Source organism: Ascaphus truei, chromosome 15 (genome assembly GCF_040206685.1).
Source record: "Ascaphus truei isolate aAscTru1 chromosome 15, aAscTru1.hap1, whole genome shotgun sequence".
NCBI lineage: Eukaryota > Metazoa > Chordata > Amphibia > Anura > Ascaphidae > Ascaphus > Ascaphus truei.
In genome coordinates, this window is record NC_134497.1 from 36187712 (window position 1) to 36209808 (window position 22097).

General features: G+C 48.5%; 1 protein-coding gene across 2 annotated transcripts in view; it reads right to left on the reverse strand.

The window, feature by feature from the left end:
- Nucleotides 1–845: 845 nt before the first annotated feature.
- Nucleotides 846–22097, reverse strand: part of LOC142466812 (uncharacterized) — a 557357-nt gene continuing 536105 nt past the window's right edge. Inside the window, exons 2-3 of one of the 2 annotated variants that reach the window (XM_075572278.1) lie at nucleotides 5097–5200; nucleotides 846–2456 (exon numbers count right to left, since the gene is read on the reverse strand). In XM_075572278.1, coding sequence (XP_075428393.1) covers nucleotides 1111–2349 — 1239 coding nt within the window. In that variant the 5' untranslated portion in view covers nucleotides 2350–2456; nucleotides 5097–5200 and the 3' untranslated portion in view covers nucleotides 846–1110. The remainder of the gene's footprint in view (nucleotides 2457–5096; nucleotides 5201–22097) is intronic. The other variant, XM_075572271.1, reaches the window with a different exon arrangement.

The following is a 22097-nucleotide window of genomic DNA, read 5'->3' on the forward strand; positions in this document are numbered from 1 at the left end:
GTGAGAGGAGAGAGGGGGGAGAGAGTGAGGAAAAGAGGTAGAAAGAGTGAGACGCAGGGGAGATAAATATATACGAGGCGAGAGGAGGAGTGAGTGAAATGGAGGGGAGAGAAATACATGGGTAGAGGGTGGGAAATAGAGGGGGCTCGTGAGGTGTGTCAGCTAATATGTGTCAGCCATTTAGGGGTTCCCTGAGATTATTAGAAAAACTTCCAAGGGTTCCTCCAAAAAAAAAAAAAAAAGGTGAATCACTGCTATATACAGTATAACTAGCTGTTATAATAATAACACATAGGGAGGGGAGTGGGGCAGCCAACGTCCCCTAACCTCAGGTAATTTCCCTATCTGCTTCGTCTCTATATATCGTACCTTTAATTTTCCCGCCCAAACTGCCTAGCAACGCACCCCCTTTGGCCTGCCCAATCACAGCACTCTGCCCACCTGCTCCCAGCCAATCACCTGACTCCTGTCCCACATCTGCCTGGAAACACAAAGCTCACTTTCCCACAAAAACGGAACTTGCCCCACACAAAACCCAGTGGTGAGTGAGGAGCTTCCAGTAACGCCCCCCCCCCCTCCCCACACTCCCGTGCCTCCCCAGTCCCTTCACATTTATTATGGAGGCCGTCACACTCCTCTAACCCTAAAACCACACACCTTAATCCCTCACCCTAAAACCCCCTACCCCAAACCCCTTAAATTAACCCCATACCCAAAACAGTAATAAAACTTACATTAGAAGAGGCTGGTGGTGGAGGGTCCATCTGTGGCCTAATGCCAATGGCAAATTGGTCGCGGTGAAACTATTCCAATTCACAGCTAAGTGAGGCTACAGACAGCTTCAGCATAATGGGAAACGCACATTTTATTATACCCATCAGCATGGAAATATAAAACATTAAGAGGACAATGTTTCTTTAAATAAAACTACAATAAAAATTATACAAATAACTTGCATTTAAAACGTTATAACTTTTTATCCTTTTAAAATGCTCATTTATGCACCATAAACTAAAGTCACTTTTCATTGTGATTTAGCGTAACACAGATACACGTGTGCACTTATATGTGAGCGTCTACGTCACTGGTTATCCCTAAACATGCCTGGCTTTAGCGATAGCTCCCTCCCCTGTGTGTCCTCTTGTGTCTCCTTAGGATGGATAACTGACTAAATCCCTTCCCACATTCCCCACATACATGCGGTCTCTCCCCAGTGTGTGTCCTCTTGTGTATTTTCAGGTTGGATAACCGACAAAATCCCTTCCCACATTCCCCACATACATGCGGTCTCTCCCCTGTGTGTGTCCTCTTGTGCGTGTTCAGCATGGATAAGTTACTAAATCCCTTCCCACATTCCACACATACATGCGGTCTCTCCCCTGTGTGTGTCCTCTTGTGTATGTTCAGCATGGATAAGTTACTAAATCCCTTCCCACATTCCCCACATACATGCGGTCTCTCCCCTGTGTGTGTCCTCTTGTGCGTGTTCAGGTTGGATGACGCACTAAATCCCTTCCCACATTCCCCACATACATGCGGTCTCTCCCCTGTGTGTGTCCTCTTGTGTGTCCTCAGGCTGGATAAGTCACTAAATCCATTCCCACATTCCCCACATACATGCGGTCTCTCCCCTGTGTGTGTCCTCTTGTGTGTGTCCAGGCTGGATGACACACTAAATCCCTTTCCACATTCCCCACATACATGTGGTCTCTCCCCTGTGTGTGTCCTCTTGTGTGTCCTCAGGCTGGATAAGTCACTAAATCCATTCCCACATTCCCCACATACATGCGGTCTCTCCCCTGTGTGTGTCCTCTTGTGTGTTTTCAGGTGGGATAACTGACTAAATCCCTTCCCACATTCCCCACATACATGCGGTCTCTCCCCTGTGTGTGTCCTCTTGTGCGTGTTCAGGTTGGATGACGCACTAAATCCCTTCCCACATTCCCCACATACATGCGGTCTCTCCCCTGTGTGTGTCCTCTTGTGTGTGTCCAGGCTGGATGACACACTAAATCCCTTCCCACATTCCCCACATACATGCTGTCTCTCCCCTGTGTGTGTCCTTTTGTGTGTCCACAGGCTGGATAAGTCACTAAATCCCTTCCCACATTCCCCACATACATGCGGTCTCTCCCCGATCTGTGCCCTCTTCTGTAGGTTCTGGTCTGATAACCAAGTCAGACTCTTCTCACTTTCTCCAAGATCTTCTCCTGTGGCATCTGCTAATATATATCTTTTGGAATGAGAAGCAGTTATATTGTTTATTAATTGCCGTGACTGGTTGAAAGATGCATTTTCTGTCATATTTATTGGAATGTTGCAAGATTGTTCTGTCTTCATCTTTTCCATATACTGATTTGGGTGTTTAAACTTCAGATGTTTGAGGAGGTAATCCTGGCTGCTAAAAGCAACCTTGCAGTGTTGGCATGGGTGGATTATTGGAGCTTGTCTTTGTACTAGACGAGACAAAAAAGTCACTGTTACACAAACTGTCTTACAAACGATCATGTAGGAGAGGTAAGTTGGCATATCCCAAAAGTTCAGGAAGTAAACTGTAGCTGTACATTGTAAAAATGAAGGGTTTCGCACAACATGTGCAGCATTAGGGCCGGGAGAGTAGATTTAGTGGATTATACATTTAAAGTGGATCATAATATTTAACGATTTAAAAGGAAATCTCACTAGCTGCAAAACACCAATTAAAGTGGCAGAAATAATTTGATAGATAGTAAGTCGATAGTTTCAGTTTTGAAGGTATAATTAAAAACTATTTGTACAATGAATAGAATACGTGTCTCATTAGAAGCTCACATATCAGTCACCGGGTGTTCCCGTTACCGCACCATGTACCAGGTCTCTAATAGTTATAGGATGACCCAACTTTCTGCTAAATCTGCATTGTTAAATCAGGAACCAAATGCACAATTATTGTATTTTAACATATATACACATACAATGGTGGTGGGGACAATGCAAACAAAAAAACGTTGCAAAATCATGGAATGTGATTCCAAAAAAGGAATGTGATTCCCTCCCTTTAAGGTGACATCCCAGCACCCAAAAAAGGGCATTCATCACATGGTACATAAACCAACTCCCTTCATTACCATAGCGGTTAGCCACTGACGGTTTTTTTAATGTACTGTAATATTGTTGATGTATTTATTACTGGGTTACCATTTATCGCCAATGTGGATATCTGCCCCCTCCTACCCCCCCACAATTGAGAGGGCCTAGTTATCCACAGTGATAATCAATGTATTTTGAATGTTCTTTTTGTTTTAAACGTGTATATATTTTTTGTTAATATTTAAAACCACATTTGTCTGATAGGGATATTGGGCATTCGTCTAGAAGGGGGACAGAGGTAGGGGATGTGGGTGATGACGGTAGTTGCCCCAGGGAGGGTGGTTCGGCTTCCTGTGGGGGGGGGGGGAAGTGGTGCCGAGATGGGTTAACCCCTAAATTACCTTAGAAACTAGAATAGCAATGCTTTACTGGCCACTAACAAGGTCTAATAATTAGGGGAAGGGTAGGGGAAAGGGAAGAGACTCCCACATCATCTTAACAACTATATCTATACGCTGAGGTGCAATAGGGATAAATAGCATGTGAATAACAAAAGAAAAAGAGTCCCAACAGAATGCACTCACTGTCTCGTATGTAATGTAATGATTGGCATAAAGATAAAAACCTTTTAATTATAATTCCAAAAATAGTAGAAATAGAATTGGCGAAATAGAATCCATGACCAATTCTGATAAACAGACAACACACTAAATAATAAACACACCAAAATAAAGAAGTATTAAACTGTATTAGTTCGTTGTTCCTAATGGATACCTCGTATTCCATAGCTGAGGATAGTTTAAGGGAAAAAAATCCATATTGATAACGTTTATTACCTACTGGTGTAGGTTAATTCCAGAATTTAATATTCAATATTTATTCTTAAACTCCGGATTTAATAATAAACCCGGGGCACTAGATCCCTAAATAGGGACAACCAAATAGGACAACTATTTACAAAAATATTTTAAAACTGCTTAAATTGCGTATAGCGTATCCACAATCTAGAAGCTCTAGATGTGAGGTCACAAACACACAAGAGGCGTGTCTATTCCAAATACTGATAGCTGCTTGATCAGAGTTTATTCAGTTATACCATCATGGAAATATAGTTGTGTTGGCGTGGTAAATCGGGTATAGCCTGGTTTACCTATTGTTAGTAATCTGCCACACATACAATATATTGACGAGCAACATTAGTACCAATCAAATAAAAGTAGAATTTTAACCCAGGGAGTGTTAGGACCTGCTACGGTCATGCCTTTAAAGTGGCAGCAGGCTTAAGACACTTTTGCCAAAGGGTTAAACTAAATGACCCTTTTTTTCCAGAGAATATATAGGTATTGCACTGTATTTTTCTCACATTGGAAGTAGCTTTGGGCATCTTTGTCTGTTTTTGTTGTAACCATGCTTTACTAGCCACTAAAATGTCAAAGGGGGGTAGTTTAGTTTAATATTTATATTATTCCGTGTATATAAAACCGATGACTAGTTGACCCGTGTACTACTAAGGGGTTAATATGTACTGTAATGTATTTTAACAACTATTTTATAATGTATTCCATGTAAGTTTAGCTCATCTTGCCTATGTATATAATGGGCAGTATAATAGCCATTATATACATAGGAAAGACAGGGCTAACGCCAGCCGGTAGTTGGTGATAAAATATTTGCGGTATTTCTGACGTTCATCCCGTTCCGATAAATATCGGAAGTTTGATGTATAGCAGTTTTTACTTGAAAATGTGTTTCTATGCCTGTTTTGTATCAGATATGGTGCTTTTAACAGGTCCGAAAAAAAGTGCTTTATTTTTGGCGCTACAACGCTGATTCATTGCACGGTAATAAGGCACTTTTTTAAGGCCGCAGCTTGATGCATCTGGCCCTTTGACTCAACTCAGGTTTAGTTATATTAAGTTCTAGTTGACCTGTAATGGTGTAAGCAGATCTATCACTATTTGCAATTTAACATCAGTAATAAGACAATAGAGATGTAAAAACCACGTAACACACATATTACTGATTACCTTGTGCTGGCGCGTTACTTTTCCACAGCGTGCCCTCTTGATACCAAGCTCTTTCCCATATATATCTCCATACCAGACCACGTAAAATTTCAGGGAACCCCTATCTGAATGACATGTTCGACAGGGGGTAAATCACAAAATAGAGACGTGTAAAGCAGTAGGGGTAATAAATAATAATTAACTCATACTTTTGAATAAACAATGTGTATATATTTTGTAATGATTTTAGTTTAAACATCACCCCCCCCCTTTGCATCTCACATCACCCCCCCCTGCATCTCACATCACCCCCACAGATCGATATCTCTCTCTCCCTACTTCTCTCTCCTCTCCCTTTCTCCCTCCACTTTCCTCTCCCGCTCCCTCGCCCTCCTATTCTCTCTCCTCTCCTCTCTCCAACCTTCTCCCTCCTCCTCTCTCCAACCACACACACACACACACACACACACACACACACACACTCTCTCTCTCTCTGTCTCTCACACACACACCTACTCTCTCACACACACACACCTACTCACTCACACACACACACCTACTCACTCACACACACACACACCTACTCACTCACATACACACACCTACTCACTCACACACACACCTACTCACTTACACACACACACCTACTCACTCACACACACACACCTACTCACTCACACACACACACACACCTACTCACTCACACACTCACACACCTACTCACTCACACACGCACACCTACTCACTCACACACGCACACCTACTCACACACACACACACACACCTACTCACACACACACACACCTACACACACACACACCTACACACACACACACACACACACACACACACACACACACACACACACTCACACACCTACTCACTCACACACACACAACATTTATAGCAGAAGCAGCATCTCCTTCCTCCCTTCCTTCCTTTCCCCTCCTCTCCCCTTCTCTCCTCTCGTTCTCCCTCCTCTCTCACACTCACTCTCACACAGTGTCACACGCTCTCACTCTCTCTCTGTCACACACAGTCACACACACACTCTCAAGCAAGCAACATTTACAGCAGAAGCAGCATCTCCTTCCTCCTGTGAGTGGAGTTTAGATCATATGGCTCATATTATCCATAGTGGTAGGAATAGCACTGCAAGGTACATAGAACATTATGAGATAGGATCTAAGTCAGAGCGTTGTGCTTCCCACGGTGAAGGCTCCGAAACGCTCTGACAGGAAATCGCATCCGACCTCTCCGATTAGCCTGCGCACCAGGGAGTGACGCTGAACATACCCAACATATGTTTCACCTGATAGGCTTCAACGGGGCGGTTTCGGAGTGATTCTGGCGGGTTTTTAAGTGTAATGGTCGCCATGGATACCGATTAATTCTAACTTCTGATTGGTCTTGCGAGAAGTTGCATCATAGTTGCGCGTCACTCTCGGTTACAGCAGTAGTGTAGTGCACTTCAATTGGTTACCTCTGACCACATGACTATCAGCAAGGTCAGTGATTAGTCAATGTCTTTTGTGCACTCATGTACACCGGTCTGTTTTCGTTACTATAGCTGCCAGAAAATGCTTACTTCTGATTGGGACAATTGGTTGAAGCATCACAGTAACCCGTTGCTATCTATTATTACCTATGTCTGCTCCGATTTGATTATAGGAGACATGTGGTCTGCAGCTTATGCTCTGACTGGACATAGGGCTGAAGTGAATCATGCTGTTAATCAAAACAAGTTTATTTACATTGTAGTAGTTGCGAATCCAGAGATCAAAACTGGGGCTTTGGAGAACCACATCAGCTAAGCGAATCATTATTTATTGAGCAGTATTATGATTCTTCTATTCTGTAAAAAATTATGTTTAAGGTGGGAGGAAATGTGTACACCTGAATGGTGTTAATGATGCGCACATCTCTGATTATCCTTAAAAGTGTCCTTAATGACCCGCAAATTTCTTAGAGATAGAGCTAATCCAGGATGTGTAGATTGAATATAATGGCACTAGTAGTCTCCTTGGACAGAGATAACATTAACCCCATGTGGTTTGAATGAGGGATTCCTTTTCACCCCATTTCTGTAACACTTTTTCAGAGTGTAAATATCTATTCTGCCCTGGGATTCATTGAATTTAATTAACTTATCACTTCTACAGTATAAAAAAAAGCCTTGAGCCACAGTCTAATGAGGTAACAATGTCAGTTTGGGCTTGAAACTCCTCCTCCCCCCCCCCCGCCATGGCCACGTCCCCCGCACATCCCATTGCTCCACATAGACCACAGATCGCAGATTTTACCCGTGCACGTGCCGCTAGGCCAGTGTTTCCCAATTAAATTTAGTCATGGAACCCTTTTATATTTTGTAAAACAGAATGGAACCCCTTCAATATTTTTAGCGTAGCACATGAAAAATAAACAAAAAAGAAATAAGACGCATGCGAAAAATGTTTTTGGTTCAAGATCTTTTTTAAAAGACCCCCCCCCCACCCCAAGACATTTTTAAAAGACCCCCACTGCCCTATTACATTTTAAAATGACCCCCACTGCCCCAGTACATTTTTAAAATACATATCTTCCCCAGCACCCCTCATCATAATCATATTTCTCCCCTGCACCCCCCCTGCATCTCCCATCACTCCCCACCCACCCTCTGCCACCATGGATATCCCCACCCACCCATCACCACTATGGATCCCCCCCCCACCACCAATATGCCTACCTCGTATCCTGCTCTGCAGTTGGCAGTTGGTGGGGGGGGGGGGTGAACGAGGCAGAGGCAGCGGGGCAGGAGGCAGCATCACAAGAGGAGGAGGTGGCGAGGCAGCGGGACAGGAGGCAGCGGGGCAAGAGGAGGAGGTGGCACTACAGGAGGCAGCGGGCAAGAGGAGGAGGCGGTGGTGGGGCAAGGAGGTGGCAGTGGGGGGTGAGGAGGCGGCGGGGCAGGAGGTGTAAGCAGCAGTGGGGGCAGGAGGCGGCAGGAGGTGGTCAGGGCTGCACGCACACGCTCTAGCAGGCACCGGAAGTGCCGCAATGCTAGAGAGCGATCTTGCAGTGCTGACTGGAGAGCGGGCTGGAGGGTTTGGCTGGGAGGGAGGGTGGAGGAGAGCCATGGCGGAACCCCTGGGACTGGGTTACGAGGAACCCCATTTGGAAAACGCTGCGCTAGGCAATCAGATGCGCGTGCAGTAGTGACCACTGGGGCCGTAGCCTAAGGCCGCGGGCATGGTCAGCGCTTTGGCCCTGACCCGTGCTGATCCACGCTCTAGTGAGACCCCCAGCCGCAATGAGAGTGGCTTTAGCAGGGGATCGCGCACGCTTCCGCAAGCGTGCGTAAGCATAGACGACTATTGCAGGGTACATGCAACTACACATGTGGGTTTCTTGACAAGGCTGTTTTATTTTGCCTTGAAAAATATACAGCACACAAAACAAAAATAGCTCTTTTTCAGCAACAAACGAAAATGGCTTTTCCTTCAGCAAACAGACAAAAACAGTTTCTCTTTAGCAGACAGTGTATATGGCAGTTGCCCTTTTCTATGCAGGGGACATACAGTTCACAATTCATCTACTTTTCTAATCAGACCTTGTATCAGGAAATCTCTTTAGCAGCAGCTTACTCCTCACTCATCAACAGCCAGCTTCATGTGTTTACAACCTGGGTTTTAACACACCTTGATTAGGCAGCTGGGATACCACTAATTGTCCTGAGGTTCCCAGCTGAAGTTAACCTAGTCAGTGCTGCACTGCAGACTAGACATAGGTTTTCCAGACATATAACTGGTGGCTTGTATTTACCCTGTCACATTCCTCCCGTTAGTGTGTGGCTGGGGCTACGCACGGCTGAAGCCCGACCATCCACCCCTTCTCTAGAAAAGAAGTTAGCATTTGCGTTCTCTTTTCCCGGCCTATGCTGAATCTCAAATAAGACGGGTTGGAGGGCCATATACCACCTAGTCAATCTAGTATTGGAATCCTACATGCTATTTAACCATTTCAGTGGAGCATGAAAAGTAAAATGGACTCCTGCCAGGTAATGCCTCAAAGCCTCGATTGCCCACTTTACTGCGAGGCACTTTCTCAATCACTGAGTAATTTTTTTCCCTTGGGAACAATTTCCTACTCAGGAAAAGGATAGGATGTTCAACTCCCTCAAACTGTTGTGACAACACTGCCCCTAGCCCTATCTCTGATGCATCTGTTTGCACTATAAAAGGGCTGTTGAAGTCTGGGCTTCTAAGGATGGGACCCTCTCATAGACACCTTTTTATGTCCTCAAAGGCTATCTAACAATCCCTTGACCACACCACTTGTGTAGGGGCACACTTTGTGAGGTCCGTTAAAGGGGCTGCCACTTCCGAATAGTTGGGGATGAACCGCCGGTAGTACCCTGCTAAACCCAGCAGAGAGCGTACCTGCGTTTTCGTTTGGGGGGTCGGAACTTCTTTCAGGGCAGCTACCTTGTCGACTAGTGGCCTTACTTTTCCACCTCCCACTGCATACCCTAAATATTTGGTTTCCGCTTTACCCAAGGCACATTTCTTAGGGTTGGCTGTGAGCCCAGGCTCCCTTAGACATTTGAGGACCGCTTTCAGCCTATTTAGATGGGCCAGCCAGTGTTTACTATAAATGACAATGTCATCTAGGTAGGCTACGGCATAAGTCCTATGGGGCCTTAGTACCTTATCCATGAGTCTCTGAAATGTGGCTGGGGCTCCATGCAGTCCAAATGGCATTGTCACAAACTGGTATAAACCCATGGGAGTGGCAAATGCTATTTTGCATTTGGACTTTTCCTCTAAGGGTATTTGCCAGTACCCTTTTGTCAAGTCCAACGTGGATATATATTCCGCGTTACCAAGGGCGTCAATTAATTCGTCCACCCTTGGCATCGGAAATGCGTCAAACTTGGATACCGCATTGACCTTTTAGAGGTCCACACAAAATCTTACCTTCCCATCGGGTTTAGGGACCATAACTAGTGGACTACACCACTCACTGCATGATTCCTCAATCACTGCTAAGTGTAACATTTCTTGTACCTCCTTCTCTACCAGAGCCCTATGACTTTCAGGCAACCTATAAGGACGGGAACGTACTTTTAACCCAGGTGCTGTCTCGATTGCATGGGAAATTAAGTTAGTTTGCCCTGGTAAGTCAGAAAAAACATCCTGGAATTGTGTAATTATTGCTAACAAGTCCCCTTTTTGTTCAGAGGACAACTGTTTACCCATTGGGATTTTATCGTCACTCACGATGTTCTCCCGTGGAGGCTGAGGACCCAAGTCCGTTTACCCCTCCACCGGGTGGATGAATAGAGACCGCTGCATCTTCCAGGGTTTCAGCAAGTTCACATGGTAAATTTGTTTACCCTTCCTGGACCCTGGTTGAGCGATCTCGTAATCCACATCACCCGTACGGCGGAGTACTTCGAATGGGCCCTGCCATTTGGCCAGGAGTTTAGTCTCGCAACTGGGTAACAATAGCAACACCTGGTCTCCTGGGTGAAACACTCTCATGCGAGCATTCTGATTGTAATGTCTCTCCTGACTGTCCTGGGCTGATCTAAGATTCTCCCTGACAAAATGGCCGACCACATCTAGGCGCTTCCTAAGGTCTAGTACATATTGCAGGGTATTCTTAGAAGGGGACTGCTGTTCCTCCCAGGACTCCTTTAGGAGGTCTAGGATACCCCGGGGTTGGCAGCCATAGAGCAATTCAAATGGAGAGAATCCCTTGGAGGCCTGGGGAACTTCCCGCACTGCAAACAGCAGAAAAGGGAGAAGTTCATCCCAGGCTCTCTTTTCTGAGTCTACAAATTTCCTCAGCATCCCTTTTAGAGTTCGGTTAAATCTTTCCACCAATCCGTCAGTCTGTGGATGGTAGACCGATGTCCGAACAGACTTGACCTCAAGTAACTTTAAGACATCCTGCATCAGTTTAGCCATGAAATTTCTACCTTGGTCTGTCAACATAACCTGGGGAAGTCCAACCCGTGAGAACAGTTCCAACAACTTGTTGGCTACTTGCTTCACTGTTGCTGTTCTCAGGGAGAACGCCTCAGGATATCTTGTCGCATAATCAACTATTACAAGGATAAACCTGTGTCCTTTCGCAGAAGGTTCTACAGGTCCTACCAAGTCTACCCCAATCCTCTCAAAGGGAACTGACACCAAAGGTAGAGGAACCAAAGGGGCTGGTTTTTGTCCTTTTGGACTAGTTAGCTGGCACTCCGGACATGCTGCACATAGCTTAGCAATATCACTATGCATCCCTGGCCAATAGAATCGGGATGAAATACGGTCCAATGTTTTATCCCTGCCCAGGTGACCACCCCAAGGGACAGTATGGGCTAGACTGAACACAGATTTAACAAACGCCTTGGGAACCAATATCTGTCTGGTGACCTCCCCTGTTTGTGTCTGCCTATTCACCCTATATAGGATATCCTTTGATAGCTCAAAATGGGGGAATACTATCACCCCCTGTGCATCTAAAATCTGTTCATCAATTTTCACCACCTTGTCATACTGTCTAGCAAGGACTGGGTCTTCCCTTTGCTTCTGGTGAAAGTCAGGGAGGTACAGGTCTGGTAAATCTCCAGGGCCCATATCCCTCTCCCTTTGGCCATCCCCAGCCATCACTTGTGACCTCTGACTACTAGAATGGTCACCTTGAGACCCAGATTTCTGCAACCAGTCCTGTTTGTCCAAGCGTCTTTGCTTCCGAGTCTTTTGAACCCGGTGTCTACTGGGAAAAAGTTCTGCCGAGAAGGGGAACAGTTTGCCAGGGTTCTCTTGAGCCCTAGAAGGAGGCTCCTCGTGAAAGACTGGGGCCATTAGGTCCGAAAAGAAAGGCCAGTCCCGACCGAGCACAATGGGGGCCGGGAGCCTAGGAGCGACTCCAACTTCGAGGTAAGCATCCTGACCTTTTACCTGTAGCCGGATTTTGGCCGTCGGATAGCGTTTTACATCGCCGTGTATACATTCTATGCTCCATGAGGAGTCAAAAGAACACACGTTAGGCAGTAACAGTTCCTGGAGGACCAGAGTTTTCCCAGAGCCCGAATCTACAAGGGCCTGGACGGTTTTTCCCCCAATCAGGGCTGGAAGTAGCCAGGGCTTGTAATTTTCCCCAGTAAAAGCCGAGGCGACGGTTCTGCTGAATGAACAATCCATCAGTGGACAGTCCACATACCGGTGGCCTTGTTCTCCGCAGGCGGAACATGGAGAGGGTTCCCTCGCAGGAGGGAGCTGTGGATAGCGCTCCGCTGGACCGGTTACTGGAGACCAGGCATCTGGTGGGTCCTGTGGGCGACGTCCTCGGAAGTTCCTCTCATTTTGCGACGAGCCGACATTGTGGCGAAAATGGGGGTAATCAGCGCATTAATAAAGGCAGTGGGCTCGGCTGGTTACCCCTATTTCGTATTGGGGATGAAGGGGTTAATTTTATATGCTGTTCCCCTTTTAAGACTGCTAATTTAGGATGCTGTTTTTTTCTGCCTGCCTTTGTTTTGCATACCAGAACCAAATGTGTTGACACCTATGAGCTGGGTTACTTGCCTATGCAAGCTTCAAAGCTAGCCTGCTAGGCCCACAGCTGTAAGTCTCTCTGGAAGTTGCATATCAAAAGACCCCAGATTCATAAAGTGTCACTTAATCAGGATGTTTCTGAGTAGCAGGTCCTGTTACACATCCTGGCTATTTCACACCTTGGGACCAAACTCCAGACATTGAGTCCCCAGAAATGAGTGGCCCCTTTTTACTTAGCAGTGCTACCAAGCTGCTTACTGAGCATGCTCAGAGTTACCTGAGCTGGCTGTAGGATCTGCCCATGTGACCTGGCAGGTTCTGATAGGAGGAAGATAATTCCTTGCCAATGGGATGAGGCTAATGTAACACTTCACAGGCCCTTGTCCTTAAAAAGGCCTGTACCCCTCATTCCTGTGTTATTCCTGTGTTGTTGCTGTTGCTGTTACCTGATTTCTTCAAGCGGATAAGACCTAAGTACAGCGGCTACGATTCCAGAACGCAAGGGGTTAAAAACATCGCAACAAGGAAACTTGCCCTGCTTCAGGATTTCGTTAGCCCTGGGGATTCCAGACTGAACCCATAAAGAACCAGAAAAGACTTTGCACATTCACAGAAGGATTGGACTGGCTATTTATTTGGCAATTTGCAAATGGACTACATTTTAAAGAACAATCTTCTGGTGCTTTGGCACCTTTCTGGACATTATCCTCTGTTTCTATATCCGTGAGTGTAATTATTAAGTTTATTCTGCAGTTGTCGTGTGTTTGCCTATCAAGGGAATAAATCTCAGTTTATTTTGCTCAACCTGTTCTGCTCAATCAGGATCCACGAAATATAAATGTGTTATTAAGCTCGTCCCCCGTGACAGACATCTCCTTCCGGATGAGGGTCTCTGTGGGGACCAGCCTTTGGACTCCGTCCTTGCTGGAACGACTGCTCCTTCCGTTGGACTTGGCGGTTCCGTGACGGGCCGTAGGTTCCCCATTGATCTGACCTCCCTCTTTGGGCATCCGCAAGTGCCGGTGGAGTCGGGTCCAGGACACTCGCCTGCTGCTCAGCCCCAAGGAAGTTCTCCACGAGTCGGACCGCCAAAGCTATGGTTTCAGCAGCATGGCATTTTACACACGAGCGTGCGGAAGGGGGTATTATTTGTAAAAATTGTTCCAAAACCACCTGCTTCAGAATTGCCTCCTTAGTGCACTCCTCAGGTTGTATCCAGTGTGTACACAAGTCCAATAATCGCTGAGCGAAGGACCCGGGGTCTCATCTTAGCGGTGTACTTCATGTTCCGGAACTGCTGCCGGTAGGTCTCTGGGGTCAGACTTAAGCGATCCGTATGGCGGCTTTTACTTGGCGGTAGTCCATTGCCTGATCTGCTGGGAGACCCTGATATGAGGCCTGGGCTTCTCCTACGAAGAGCGGGGCCAAAGCAGTTGCCCAGCGATCTGTAGCCCAGCCCTGAGCTTCGGCAACTCTTTCAAAAGTCAGTAAAAAAGCCTCTGGATCCTCGTTCGGAGCCATTTTCCTCAGGAGTATCGGGGGTTTGCTTGCAGGTTCTGTACTGGCAGACCCCTGGAATTGGGTCAGCAACTTGGCCATTTGCTCCTCCTGTGCTGCCTGCTGCTGGGCTACGAGCTCGGTTTGCTGCTGCCAACGTCTTTCATCTCTCTCTGCTTGCAGCCGGGCCTGCTCGCACAGAAACGCTTTCAACATTTCTTCCATTCTTGTGTGTGTGTGGCCTTTTAACTGCAGGAGCCTTTTTGAAAAAAATCAAATCTCACTTCTTGACAACCATATGTTGCAGGGTACATGCAACTATACACGTGGGTTTCTTGACAAGGCTGTTTTATTTTGCCTTGAAAAATATACAGCACACAAAACAAAAACAGCTCTTTTTCAGCAACAAACAAAAATGGCTTTTCCTTCAGCAAACAGACAAAAACAGTTTCTCTTTAGCAGACAGTGTATATGGCAGTTGCCCTTTTCTATGCAGGGGACATACAGTTCACAATTCATCTACTTTTCTAATCAGACCTTGTATCAGGAAATCTCTTTAGCAGCAGCTTACTCCTCACTCATCAACAGCCAGCTTCATGTGTCTACAACCTGGGTTTTAACACACCTTGATTAGGCAGCTGGGATACCACTAATTGTCCTGAGGTTCCCAGCTGAAGTTAACCTAGTCAGTGCTGCACTGCAGACTAGACATAGGTTTTCCAGGCATATAACTGGTGGCTTGTATTTACCGTCACAACGACATTAATTTTCTAGTTTGAGCGCAGGGTCGGTCACGTGAGCGGATCGCCCAATGAGGGAGAACCAGCTCCGTGACGTCACTGGCCCGCCCCCGACACGCCCCCGGACGGCACGCGAACTAAGGCCAGGGAAAGCACTCGCTTTCCCTCAGCGCGCATCTGCATGGCTGGAGTCACCATGGACTCAACCTAAGGCTACATACGGGCAGCAATGGTGCTGAACAAGGCTGTGAGGAGAAGACAGGAGTGAGGGGAGAGGTGCAAAGAGCTGCTGTGATCACATGCTCATTGCCATTTACTTGAGAGGCTGTTAAAGTGCAATTGACGCTATTGCACTTTAGTGAATCTAGTGTTTGGTAAACAGAGGAGGCAAAGTGGATAAGGAAAAATAACCATCTGTACCTGGGAGGCAAATAAAGGTTGTAAGAGGAAGGGGGATACAGAACACAAACAGCAATAGAAAGACAGTAAGAGAAACCATGCGAGACTGGTAACTCTTCTCTTGAGGGGGTATTGGGGAAATAATTTGTCTAGCTGTTTGGGGGATAAACTAAATGAATATTTCTGTAACTTCAGTAGTTTCGGGGGTTTTTGCGAGGATTTGGAAAGACAATAAGTGATGGTAATGTTCACAGAGTAATAGTCTGGAGAATATAGATTTGCCATTAGCTGCCCAGTAAACTAGGTAAAGTAGTGTAGGTGACAGCAACCAAAGTTATCCATAATGTCAACAGCTGCCTCTAGTTAAATAAGGCTTTGAAAAGTGTGGCCCTGTGTTCCTAAGACGGGGAAAGACTTGTGTGGGGTGAGAGGAAAATGAGTGCTTAGGATAGCTAGCAAGGAGAAAAGGCTGATTGTACAAACTCGTATGGGATTGTAATCTCAGGATTTATTTAAACTGAACAAAGACAAAAGAAACAGCGCAAAAAACCTCATAGTGTAGTATATATAAAAAACTTATATTGGTATAACAGGTGAGTATTGCACGTACATCAGTTAAAATATTTACTGGCAGTACATGAATATGGACATGTTACCAATCAGCAATGGGTGGGGAATAGTGGTCATCAGATGGATATTCTTCTCCTTTCACGTCTCCTTTAAATGCTCTCTGCACGAATCAAACAGCCGTTGTGTATGGCATCAGCCCCACAGCGTGGACACAGCAACCCGGTTGAATTCGTCTGTCCCGCGGTGTACTCACAGCTGTTGCTGCAGAGAAGCAAGCTCTCACTCCCTGGCTTTCCGGCGTCTGTCCGCACGTGTGACGTCTACTTTGGGCGCACGTCAATGACGTCATCCGGTGGCGCCAAAAGTTTCACAGTATCAGCCGGTCAGGGAGGCAGCGGGAGGGAACGGAGATGGAACAGAATAGCAGATAGGATAGAATCGCACATCGGGTAGTACTGGAAATGCGCCCTCTCATCCAACGCGTTTCGTACTTCAAATGTACTTCGTCAGGGATCCCTGCCAGGGAGTGAGAGCTTGCTTCTCTGCAACAGCTGTGAGTACACCGCGGGACAGACGAATTCAACCGGGTTGCTGTGTCCACGCTGTGGGGCTGATGCCATACACCACGGCTGTTTGATTCGTGCAGAGAGCATTTAAAGGAGACGTGAAAGGAGAAGAATATCCATCTGATGACCACTATTCCCCACCCGTTGCTGATTGGTAACATGTCCATATTCATGTACTGCCAGTAAATATTTTAACTGATGTACGTGCAATACTCACCTGTTATACCAATATAAGTTTTTTATATATACTACACTATGAGGTTTTTTGCGCTGTTTCTTTTGTCTTTGTTCTTCTAGCCTTGGTCTGTATAGCCATTCCACGAATACAGCTGCACACCTTCACATTTAAAGTAACAGGTTTATATATTTATATATTAATCACTTATTAATCACTGAATGAGCACTAATCACTTGTTCACAATTACTAGAGCGCAGTTCACCCCTTTTTGTTTCTATCACTTTATTTAAACTGAAGCAGAGTAGGAAAATGGTATTTAAAGGGGCAGTCCCTCCTAGGAAGAACGTGAACCAACAACAATGGCATATTTAATAGGTTAAATGTAGCGAATTGTCAAATTAAAAATCCTGTTTAGCAAACAAAAAAACATAACACTTCCATAGAAAACAAAGTAATCATAATGCCCTCATTAGTCAAACACATAAATGTTCCTGGACAAATACAGAACAGGATTTCTTTTACAATACACAAATAAGTAAAACAGTTATTTTAACCCTTTGAGTGACGGGGGGGGGGTGGTCACGTGATCGCTCCCTCACTGATGACATAACAGACAGGGAGACCCCCTCCCTTCTATCCCACGTAGTGATAGATCCGTCCTGCCCTGCACAGGAGCACAGAATGACATCTCCCCTAGGAAAACCAGCAGGATTACTATGACGTAGCTATTACATCATGGGGCTAGACGCGGTGACATAGCAGCTACATCAAAAGGGCACCCAAAGGGTTAAATGGTGATTTCATCCTTTTCAGGGAAGTCAAGTACACCAAGAGATTTCATGTTTTCCCGCCGCTAGGTTAGATTTAAAGCAGCAGTTTAAGCTGCCTTTCAAAAAAAAATCCCCTTCAATGCAAACACTGACAAGTGATTAACTAAGTTGCAGATCGATCCTTTCTCCTCTGATCAATCGGCAAAGATTCTGCTAGAGGGGTCACTAAATCACTGTGTAATGCAGTCAGAGAAACATATTTATATTCATACGTGTTCCCCTGACGTGTGCTCGCTCCCGAGCCCTGGTCCTGTCTCATAGGGCTTCTCCAGCAGCAGAATCTCCGTGTCGAAGTAAGTATTGTGACTTTAACTAGACTGGTTCCTGGGGTAAGGTCAGCCTCTACTATTAACCCAGATATATGCGGGTGGATATACCAGAGACACAGGTTTAAACCTCTGTCACTCTGGCCCACGACTGCTATGGATTCTACTATTCTGTTTATCCCACTTAAGTCTACTCTATTATTAATAAGTTACTAGATAACACTTATGATCTAGCCTATGTGCCTCGGTGTCTTCACTATCTATAATAGGAGTTATGTCTTTTAATCCTATATATCCCTAATGGTTTGTAGATTGCCTTGTTATCTTATGCCCAGATACTGTACATGTGTGTAATAATGCTGCTTTTGACTGAGAGCTCATAACATTGAACCATCTTTTAACTTGCACCTTTCAGCAGAAATCTTATACTATATTAGTGAAAGCACTGTATGCATGCATGCATGCATGCCTGCCTGCCTGGATGTCCGGTGTCCCTAGGGGAAATCTGATTGGTCCCTTGGCCCGCCCCCGCACACCTTTCATTGGCCTGAGGCGGAGTGACGGGCCAAAGGACACAGGGACACAAACACACAGGGACACACACAGGGACACACACAGGGACACACACAGGGACACACACAGGGACACACACAGGGACACACACAGGGACACACACAGGGACACACGCACACAGGGACACACACACATACAGGGACACACACACACACAGGGACACACACACACAGGGACACACACACACAGGGACACACACACACACACAGGGACACACACACACACACACACACAGGGACACACACACACAGGGACACACACACACACAGGGACACACACACACACACAGTAGGGGGGGGGTGTACATTAGCAGCATGTATAACCCGGGGGGTGGGGCTCACATACCCGCCGGTCCCGGAGCCTCCGCCTCTTCCTCCCCGAACATCAGCCTCCACACCCGCGTGCACCTCCTCCTCTCCCCGTGTCTCCCTGTTTCCCGCGCTTTCAGCCCCCCCCCCCCGGCGCCGCTACAGTCAGCGGGGGAGCGAGTGCCCGGGACACAGCGGGGGAGCGGCCACAACAAGCTGCCTCCCGCCTCAGATCCACGTGGGACCTTCCGGACGGGTGAGTGAGCGGCCTTCACCTCCCCTCACCCCCTTCACCCCCCTTCACCTCCCCTCACCCCCCTTCACCTCCCCTCCACCCCCGGCGCCGCTACAGTCAGCGGAGGAGCGAGCGCCCGGGACACAGCGGGGGAGCGGCCACAACAAGCTGCCTCCCGCCTCAGATCCACGTGGGAGCTTCCGGACGGCTGAGGGAGCTTCCGGACGGCTGAGGGAGCTTCCGGACGGCTGAGGGAGCGGCCGGACGGCTGAGGGAGCGGCCTTCACCTCCCCTCACCCCCCTTCACCTCCCCTCCACCCCCCCTTCATCTCCCCTCCACCCCACCCTTCACCTCCCCTCCACCCCACCCTTCACCTCCCCTTCACCTCCCCTCCACCCCACCCTTCACCTCCCCTCCACCACCCCTTCACCTCTCCTCCACCCCCCCCCTCCACCCTCCACCCCCCCTTCACCTCCCCTCCACACCTCCCCTCCACCCCCCACTTCACCTCCCCTCCACCCCCCCTTCACCTCCCCTCCACACCTCCCCTCCACCCCCCCTTTACCTCCCCTCCACCCCCCCATTACCTCCCCTCCACCCCCCCATTACCTCCCCTCCACCCCCCCTTTACCTCCCCTCCACCCCCTTCACCTCCCCTCCACCCCCCCCTTCACCTCCCCTCCACCCTCCCCCTTCACCTCCCCTCCACCCCCCCTTTACCTCCCCTCCACCCCCCACCCCCTTCACCTCCCCTCCACCCCCCCCCCTTCACCTCCCCTCCACCCTCCCCCTTCACCTCCCCTCCACCCCCTTCACCGCCCCTCCACCCCCTTCACCGCCCCTCCACCCCCCCTTCACCTCTCCTCCACCCCCTTCACCGCCCCTCCACCCCCCCTTCACCTCTCCTCCACCCCCCCCCTTCACCTCCCCTCCACCCCCCCCCTTCACCTCCCCTCCACCCCCCCCTTCACATCCCCTCCACCCCCCTTCACCTCCCCTCCACCCCCCTTCACCTCCCCTTCACCTCCCCTCCACCCCCACCCCCTTCACCTCCCCTCCACCCCCCTTCACCTCCCCTTCACCTCCCCTCCACCCCCACCCCCTTCACCTCCCCCCCTTCGCACCACCTACCCCCCCTTCCCACCACCTCCCCCTCTTCCCACCACCCCCCCCCCTTCCCACCACCCCCCCCTTCCCACCACCCCCCCCTTCCCACCACCTCCCCCCCTTCCCACCACTTCCCCACCACCTCCCCCCCTTCCCCCCTCCTCCCCCCTTCCCACCACCTCCCCCCCCTTCCCACCACCTCCCCCGCACCACCTCCCCCCCTCCTCCCCCCTTCCCTCCTCCTCCCCACCACCTCCCCCCCTTCCCCCCTCCTCCCCACCACCTCCCTCCCTTCCCCCCCACCACCTCCCTCCCCCCCTCTTCCCCCCCTCCCCTTCCCCCCTCCTCCCCCCTTCCTCCCTCCTCCCCCCCTCCTCCCCCCTTCCTCCCTCCTCCCCCCCTTCCTCCCCACCACCTCCCCCCCCCCCTCCTCCCCTTCCCCCCTCCTCCCCACCACCTCCCCCCCTTCCCCCCTCCCCCCCCACCACCTCCACCCCCTTCCCCCCACCACCTCCCCCCCCTTCCCACCACCTCCCCCCCCTTCCCCCCCACCCCCTCCTCACCACCTTCCCCCCTCCTCACCTCCTCCCCCCCCTTCCCACCTCCTCCCCCCCCTTCCCACCTCCTCCCCCCCTTCCCACCTCCTCCCCCCCCCCCTTCCCACCTCCTCCCCCCCCCCCCTTCCCACCTCCTCCCCCCCCCCCTTCCCACCTCCTCCCCCCCCTTCCCACCTCCTCCCCCCCTTCCCACCTCCTCCCCCCCCCCTTTCCACCTCCTCCCCCCCCTTCCCACCTCATTGGTCCCTTGGCCCGCCCCCGCACACCTCTCATTGGCCTGAGGCGGAGTGACGGGCCAAAGGACACACAGGGACACACACACACACACACACACGTAGACACACACACACACACACACGTATACACACACGTATACACACACACACACGTATACACACACGTACACAAACACACACACGTATTCACACACACACGTATACACAAACACACACACGTAGACACACACACACACACATAGACACACACACATGTACACGTGCACACACACACATGTACACGTAGACACGTACACACACACACACACACACACATGTACACCTATACTCACACACATGTACACGTACACACACACATGGAGACATACACTCACACACGTATACACACACAGGTATACATACACATAATGTATACACACACACGTGTATACACACACACGTGTATACACACACACGTGTATACACACACACACACACATTTATACATACACACACGTGTATACACACACATGTATACACACACACATGTGTATACACACGTGTATACACACACAAACATGTTGTATACACACAATATATACATACACACAATGTATACATACACACATGTATACACACACACACATGTATACACACACACACATGTATACACACACATGTACACATACACACATGTATATACACACACACACACACACATACAATGTATACACACAAACATGTATACACACACACACTATCCCCAGCACCACCACATCAGCACACCGGTATCCCATGCCCCCCCAGCACACTGGCATTCTCGGCTCCCCGCCATTCTCAGCCCCCATCAGCACCCACACATCACCACCTTTGCACCTCCCCCATCGGCACACCCACATCCGCACCCCCACATCAGCACCAAACCCTCCCAAATCAGCACACCGATACAATCACCATCAGTACAGCCACAGCAGCACTACCACCGCACATGGGCCGTGTGGACCACTCCCCACCCAAATGCCACACCCACACCACAAACATCCCGGGCAACGCCGGGGCTCTCAGCTAGTATTATCTAAGAAAGAAAATATCAGCATGGCAGCTTCCAGCTCTTCAGACTAATTTATAGTCATTAAATATCCTTTATGGCACCAATACAGTGCATACATGTTGCTTAATTTTACTGTTACTTAAGTGTAACTTATGCAATATGACTTCTCACAGTTCAGCAAGTGTGCTGCTCTGTCCCTGTGTGACTCTCTATTTTGTTATTGGTTTCCAGGTTTTTTGGCGACAACCAGAAAGTACTGAGGCTGCAGTTGCTGCCCGGCTGTAAACACAGGTGATGGGTATGAGGGGATTGTGTAACCCCTAGGGGTGTATATACTTGTTAGTGTCACTATTGCAGTAAGGTGTATGGTCTGAGGAGAGGACGTGTCTGTCCT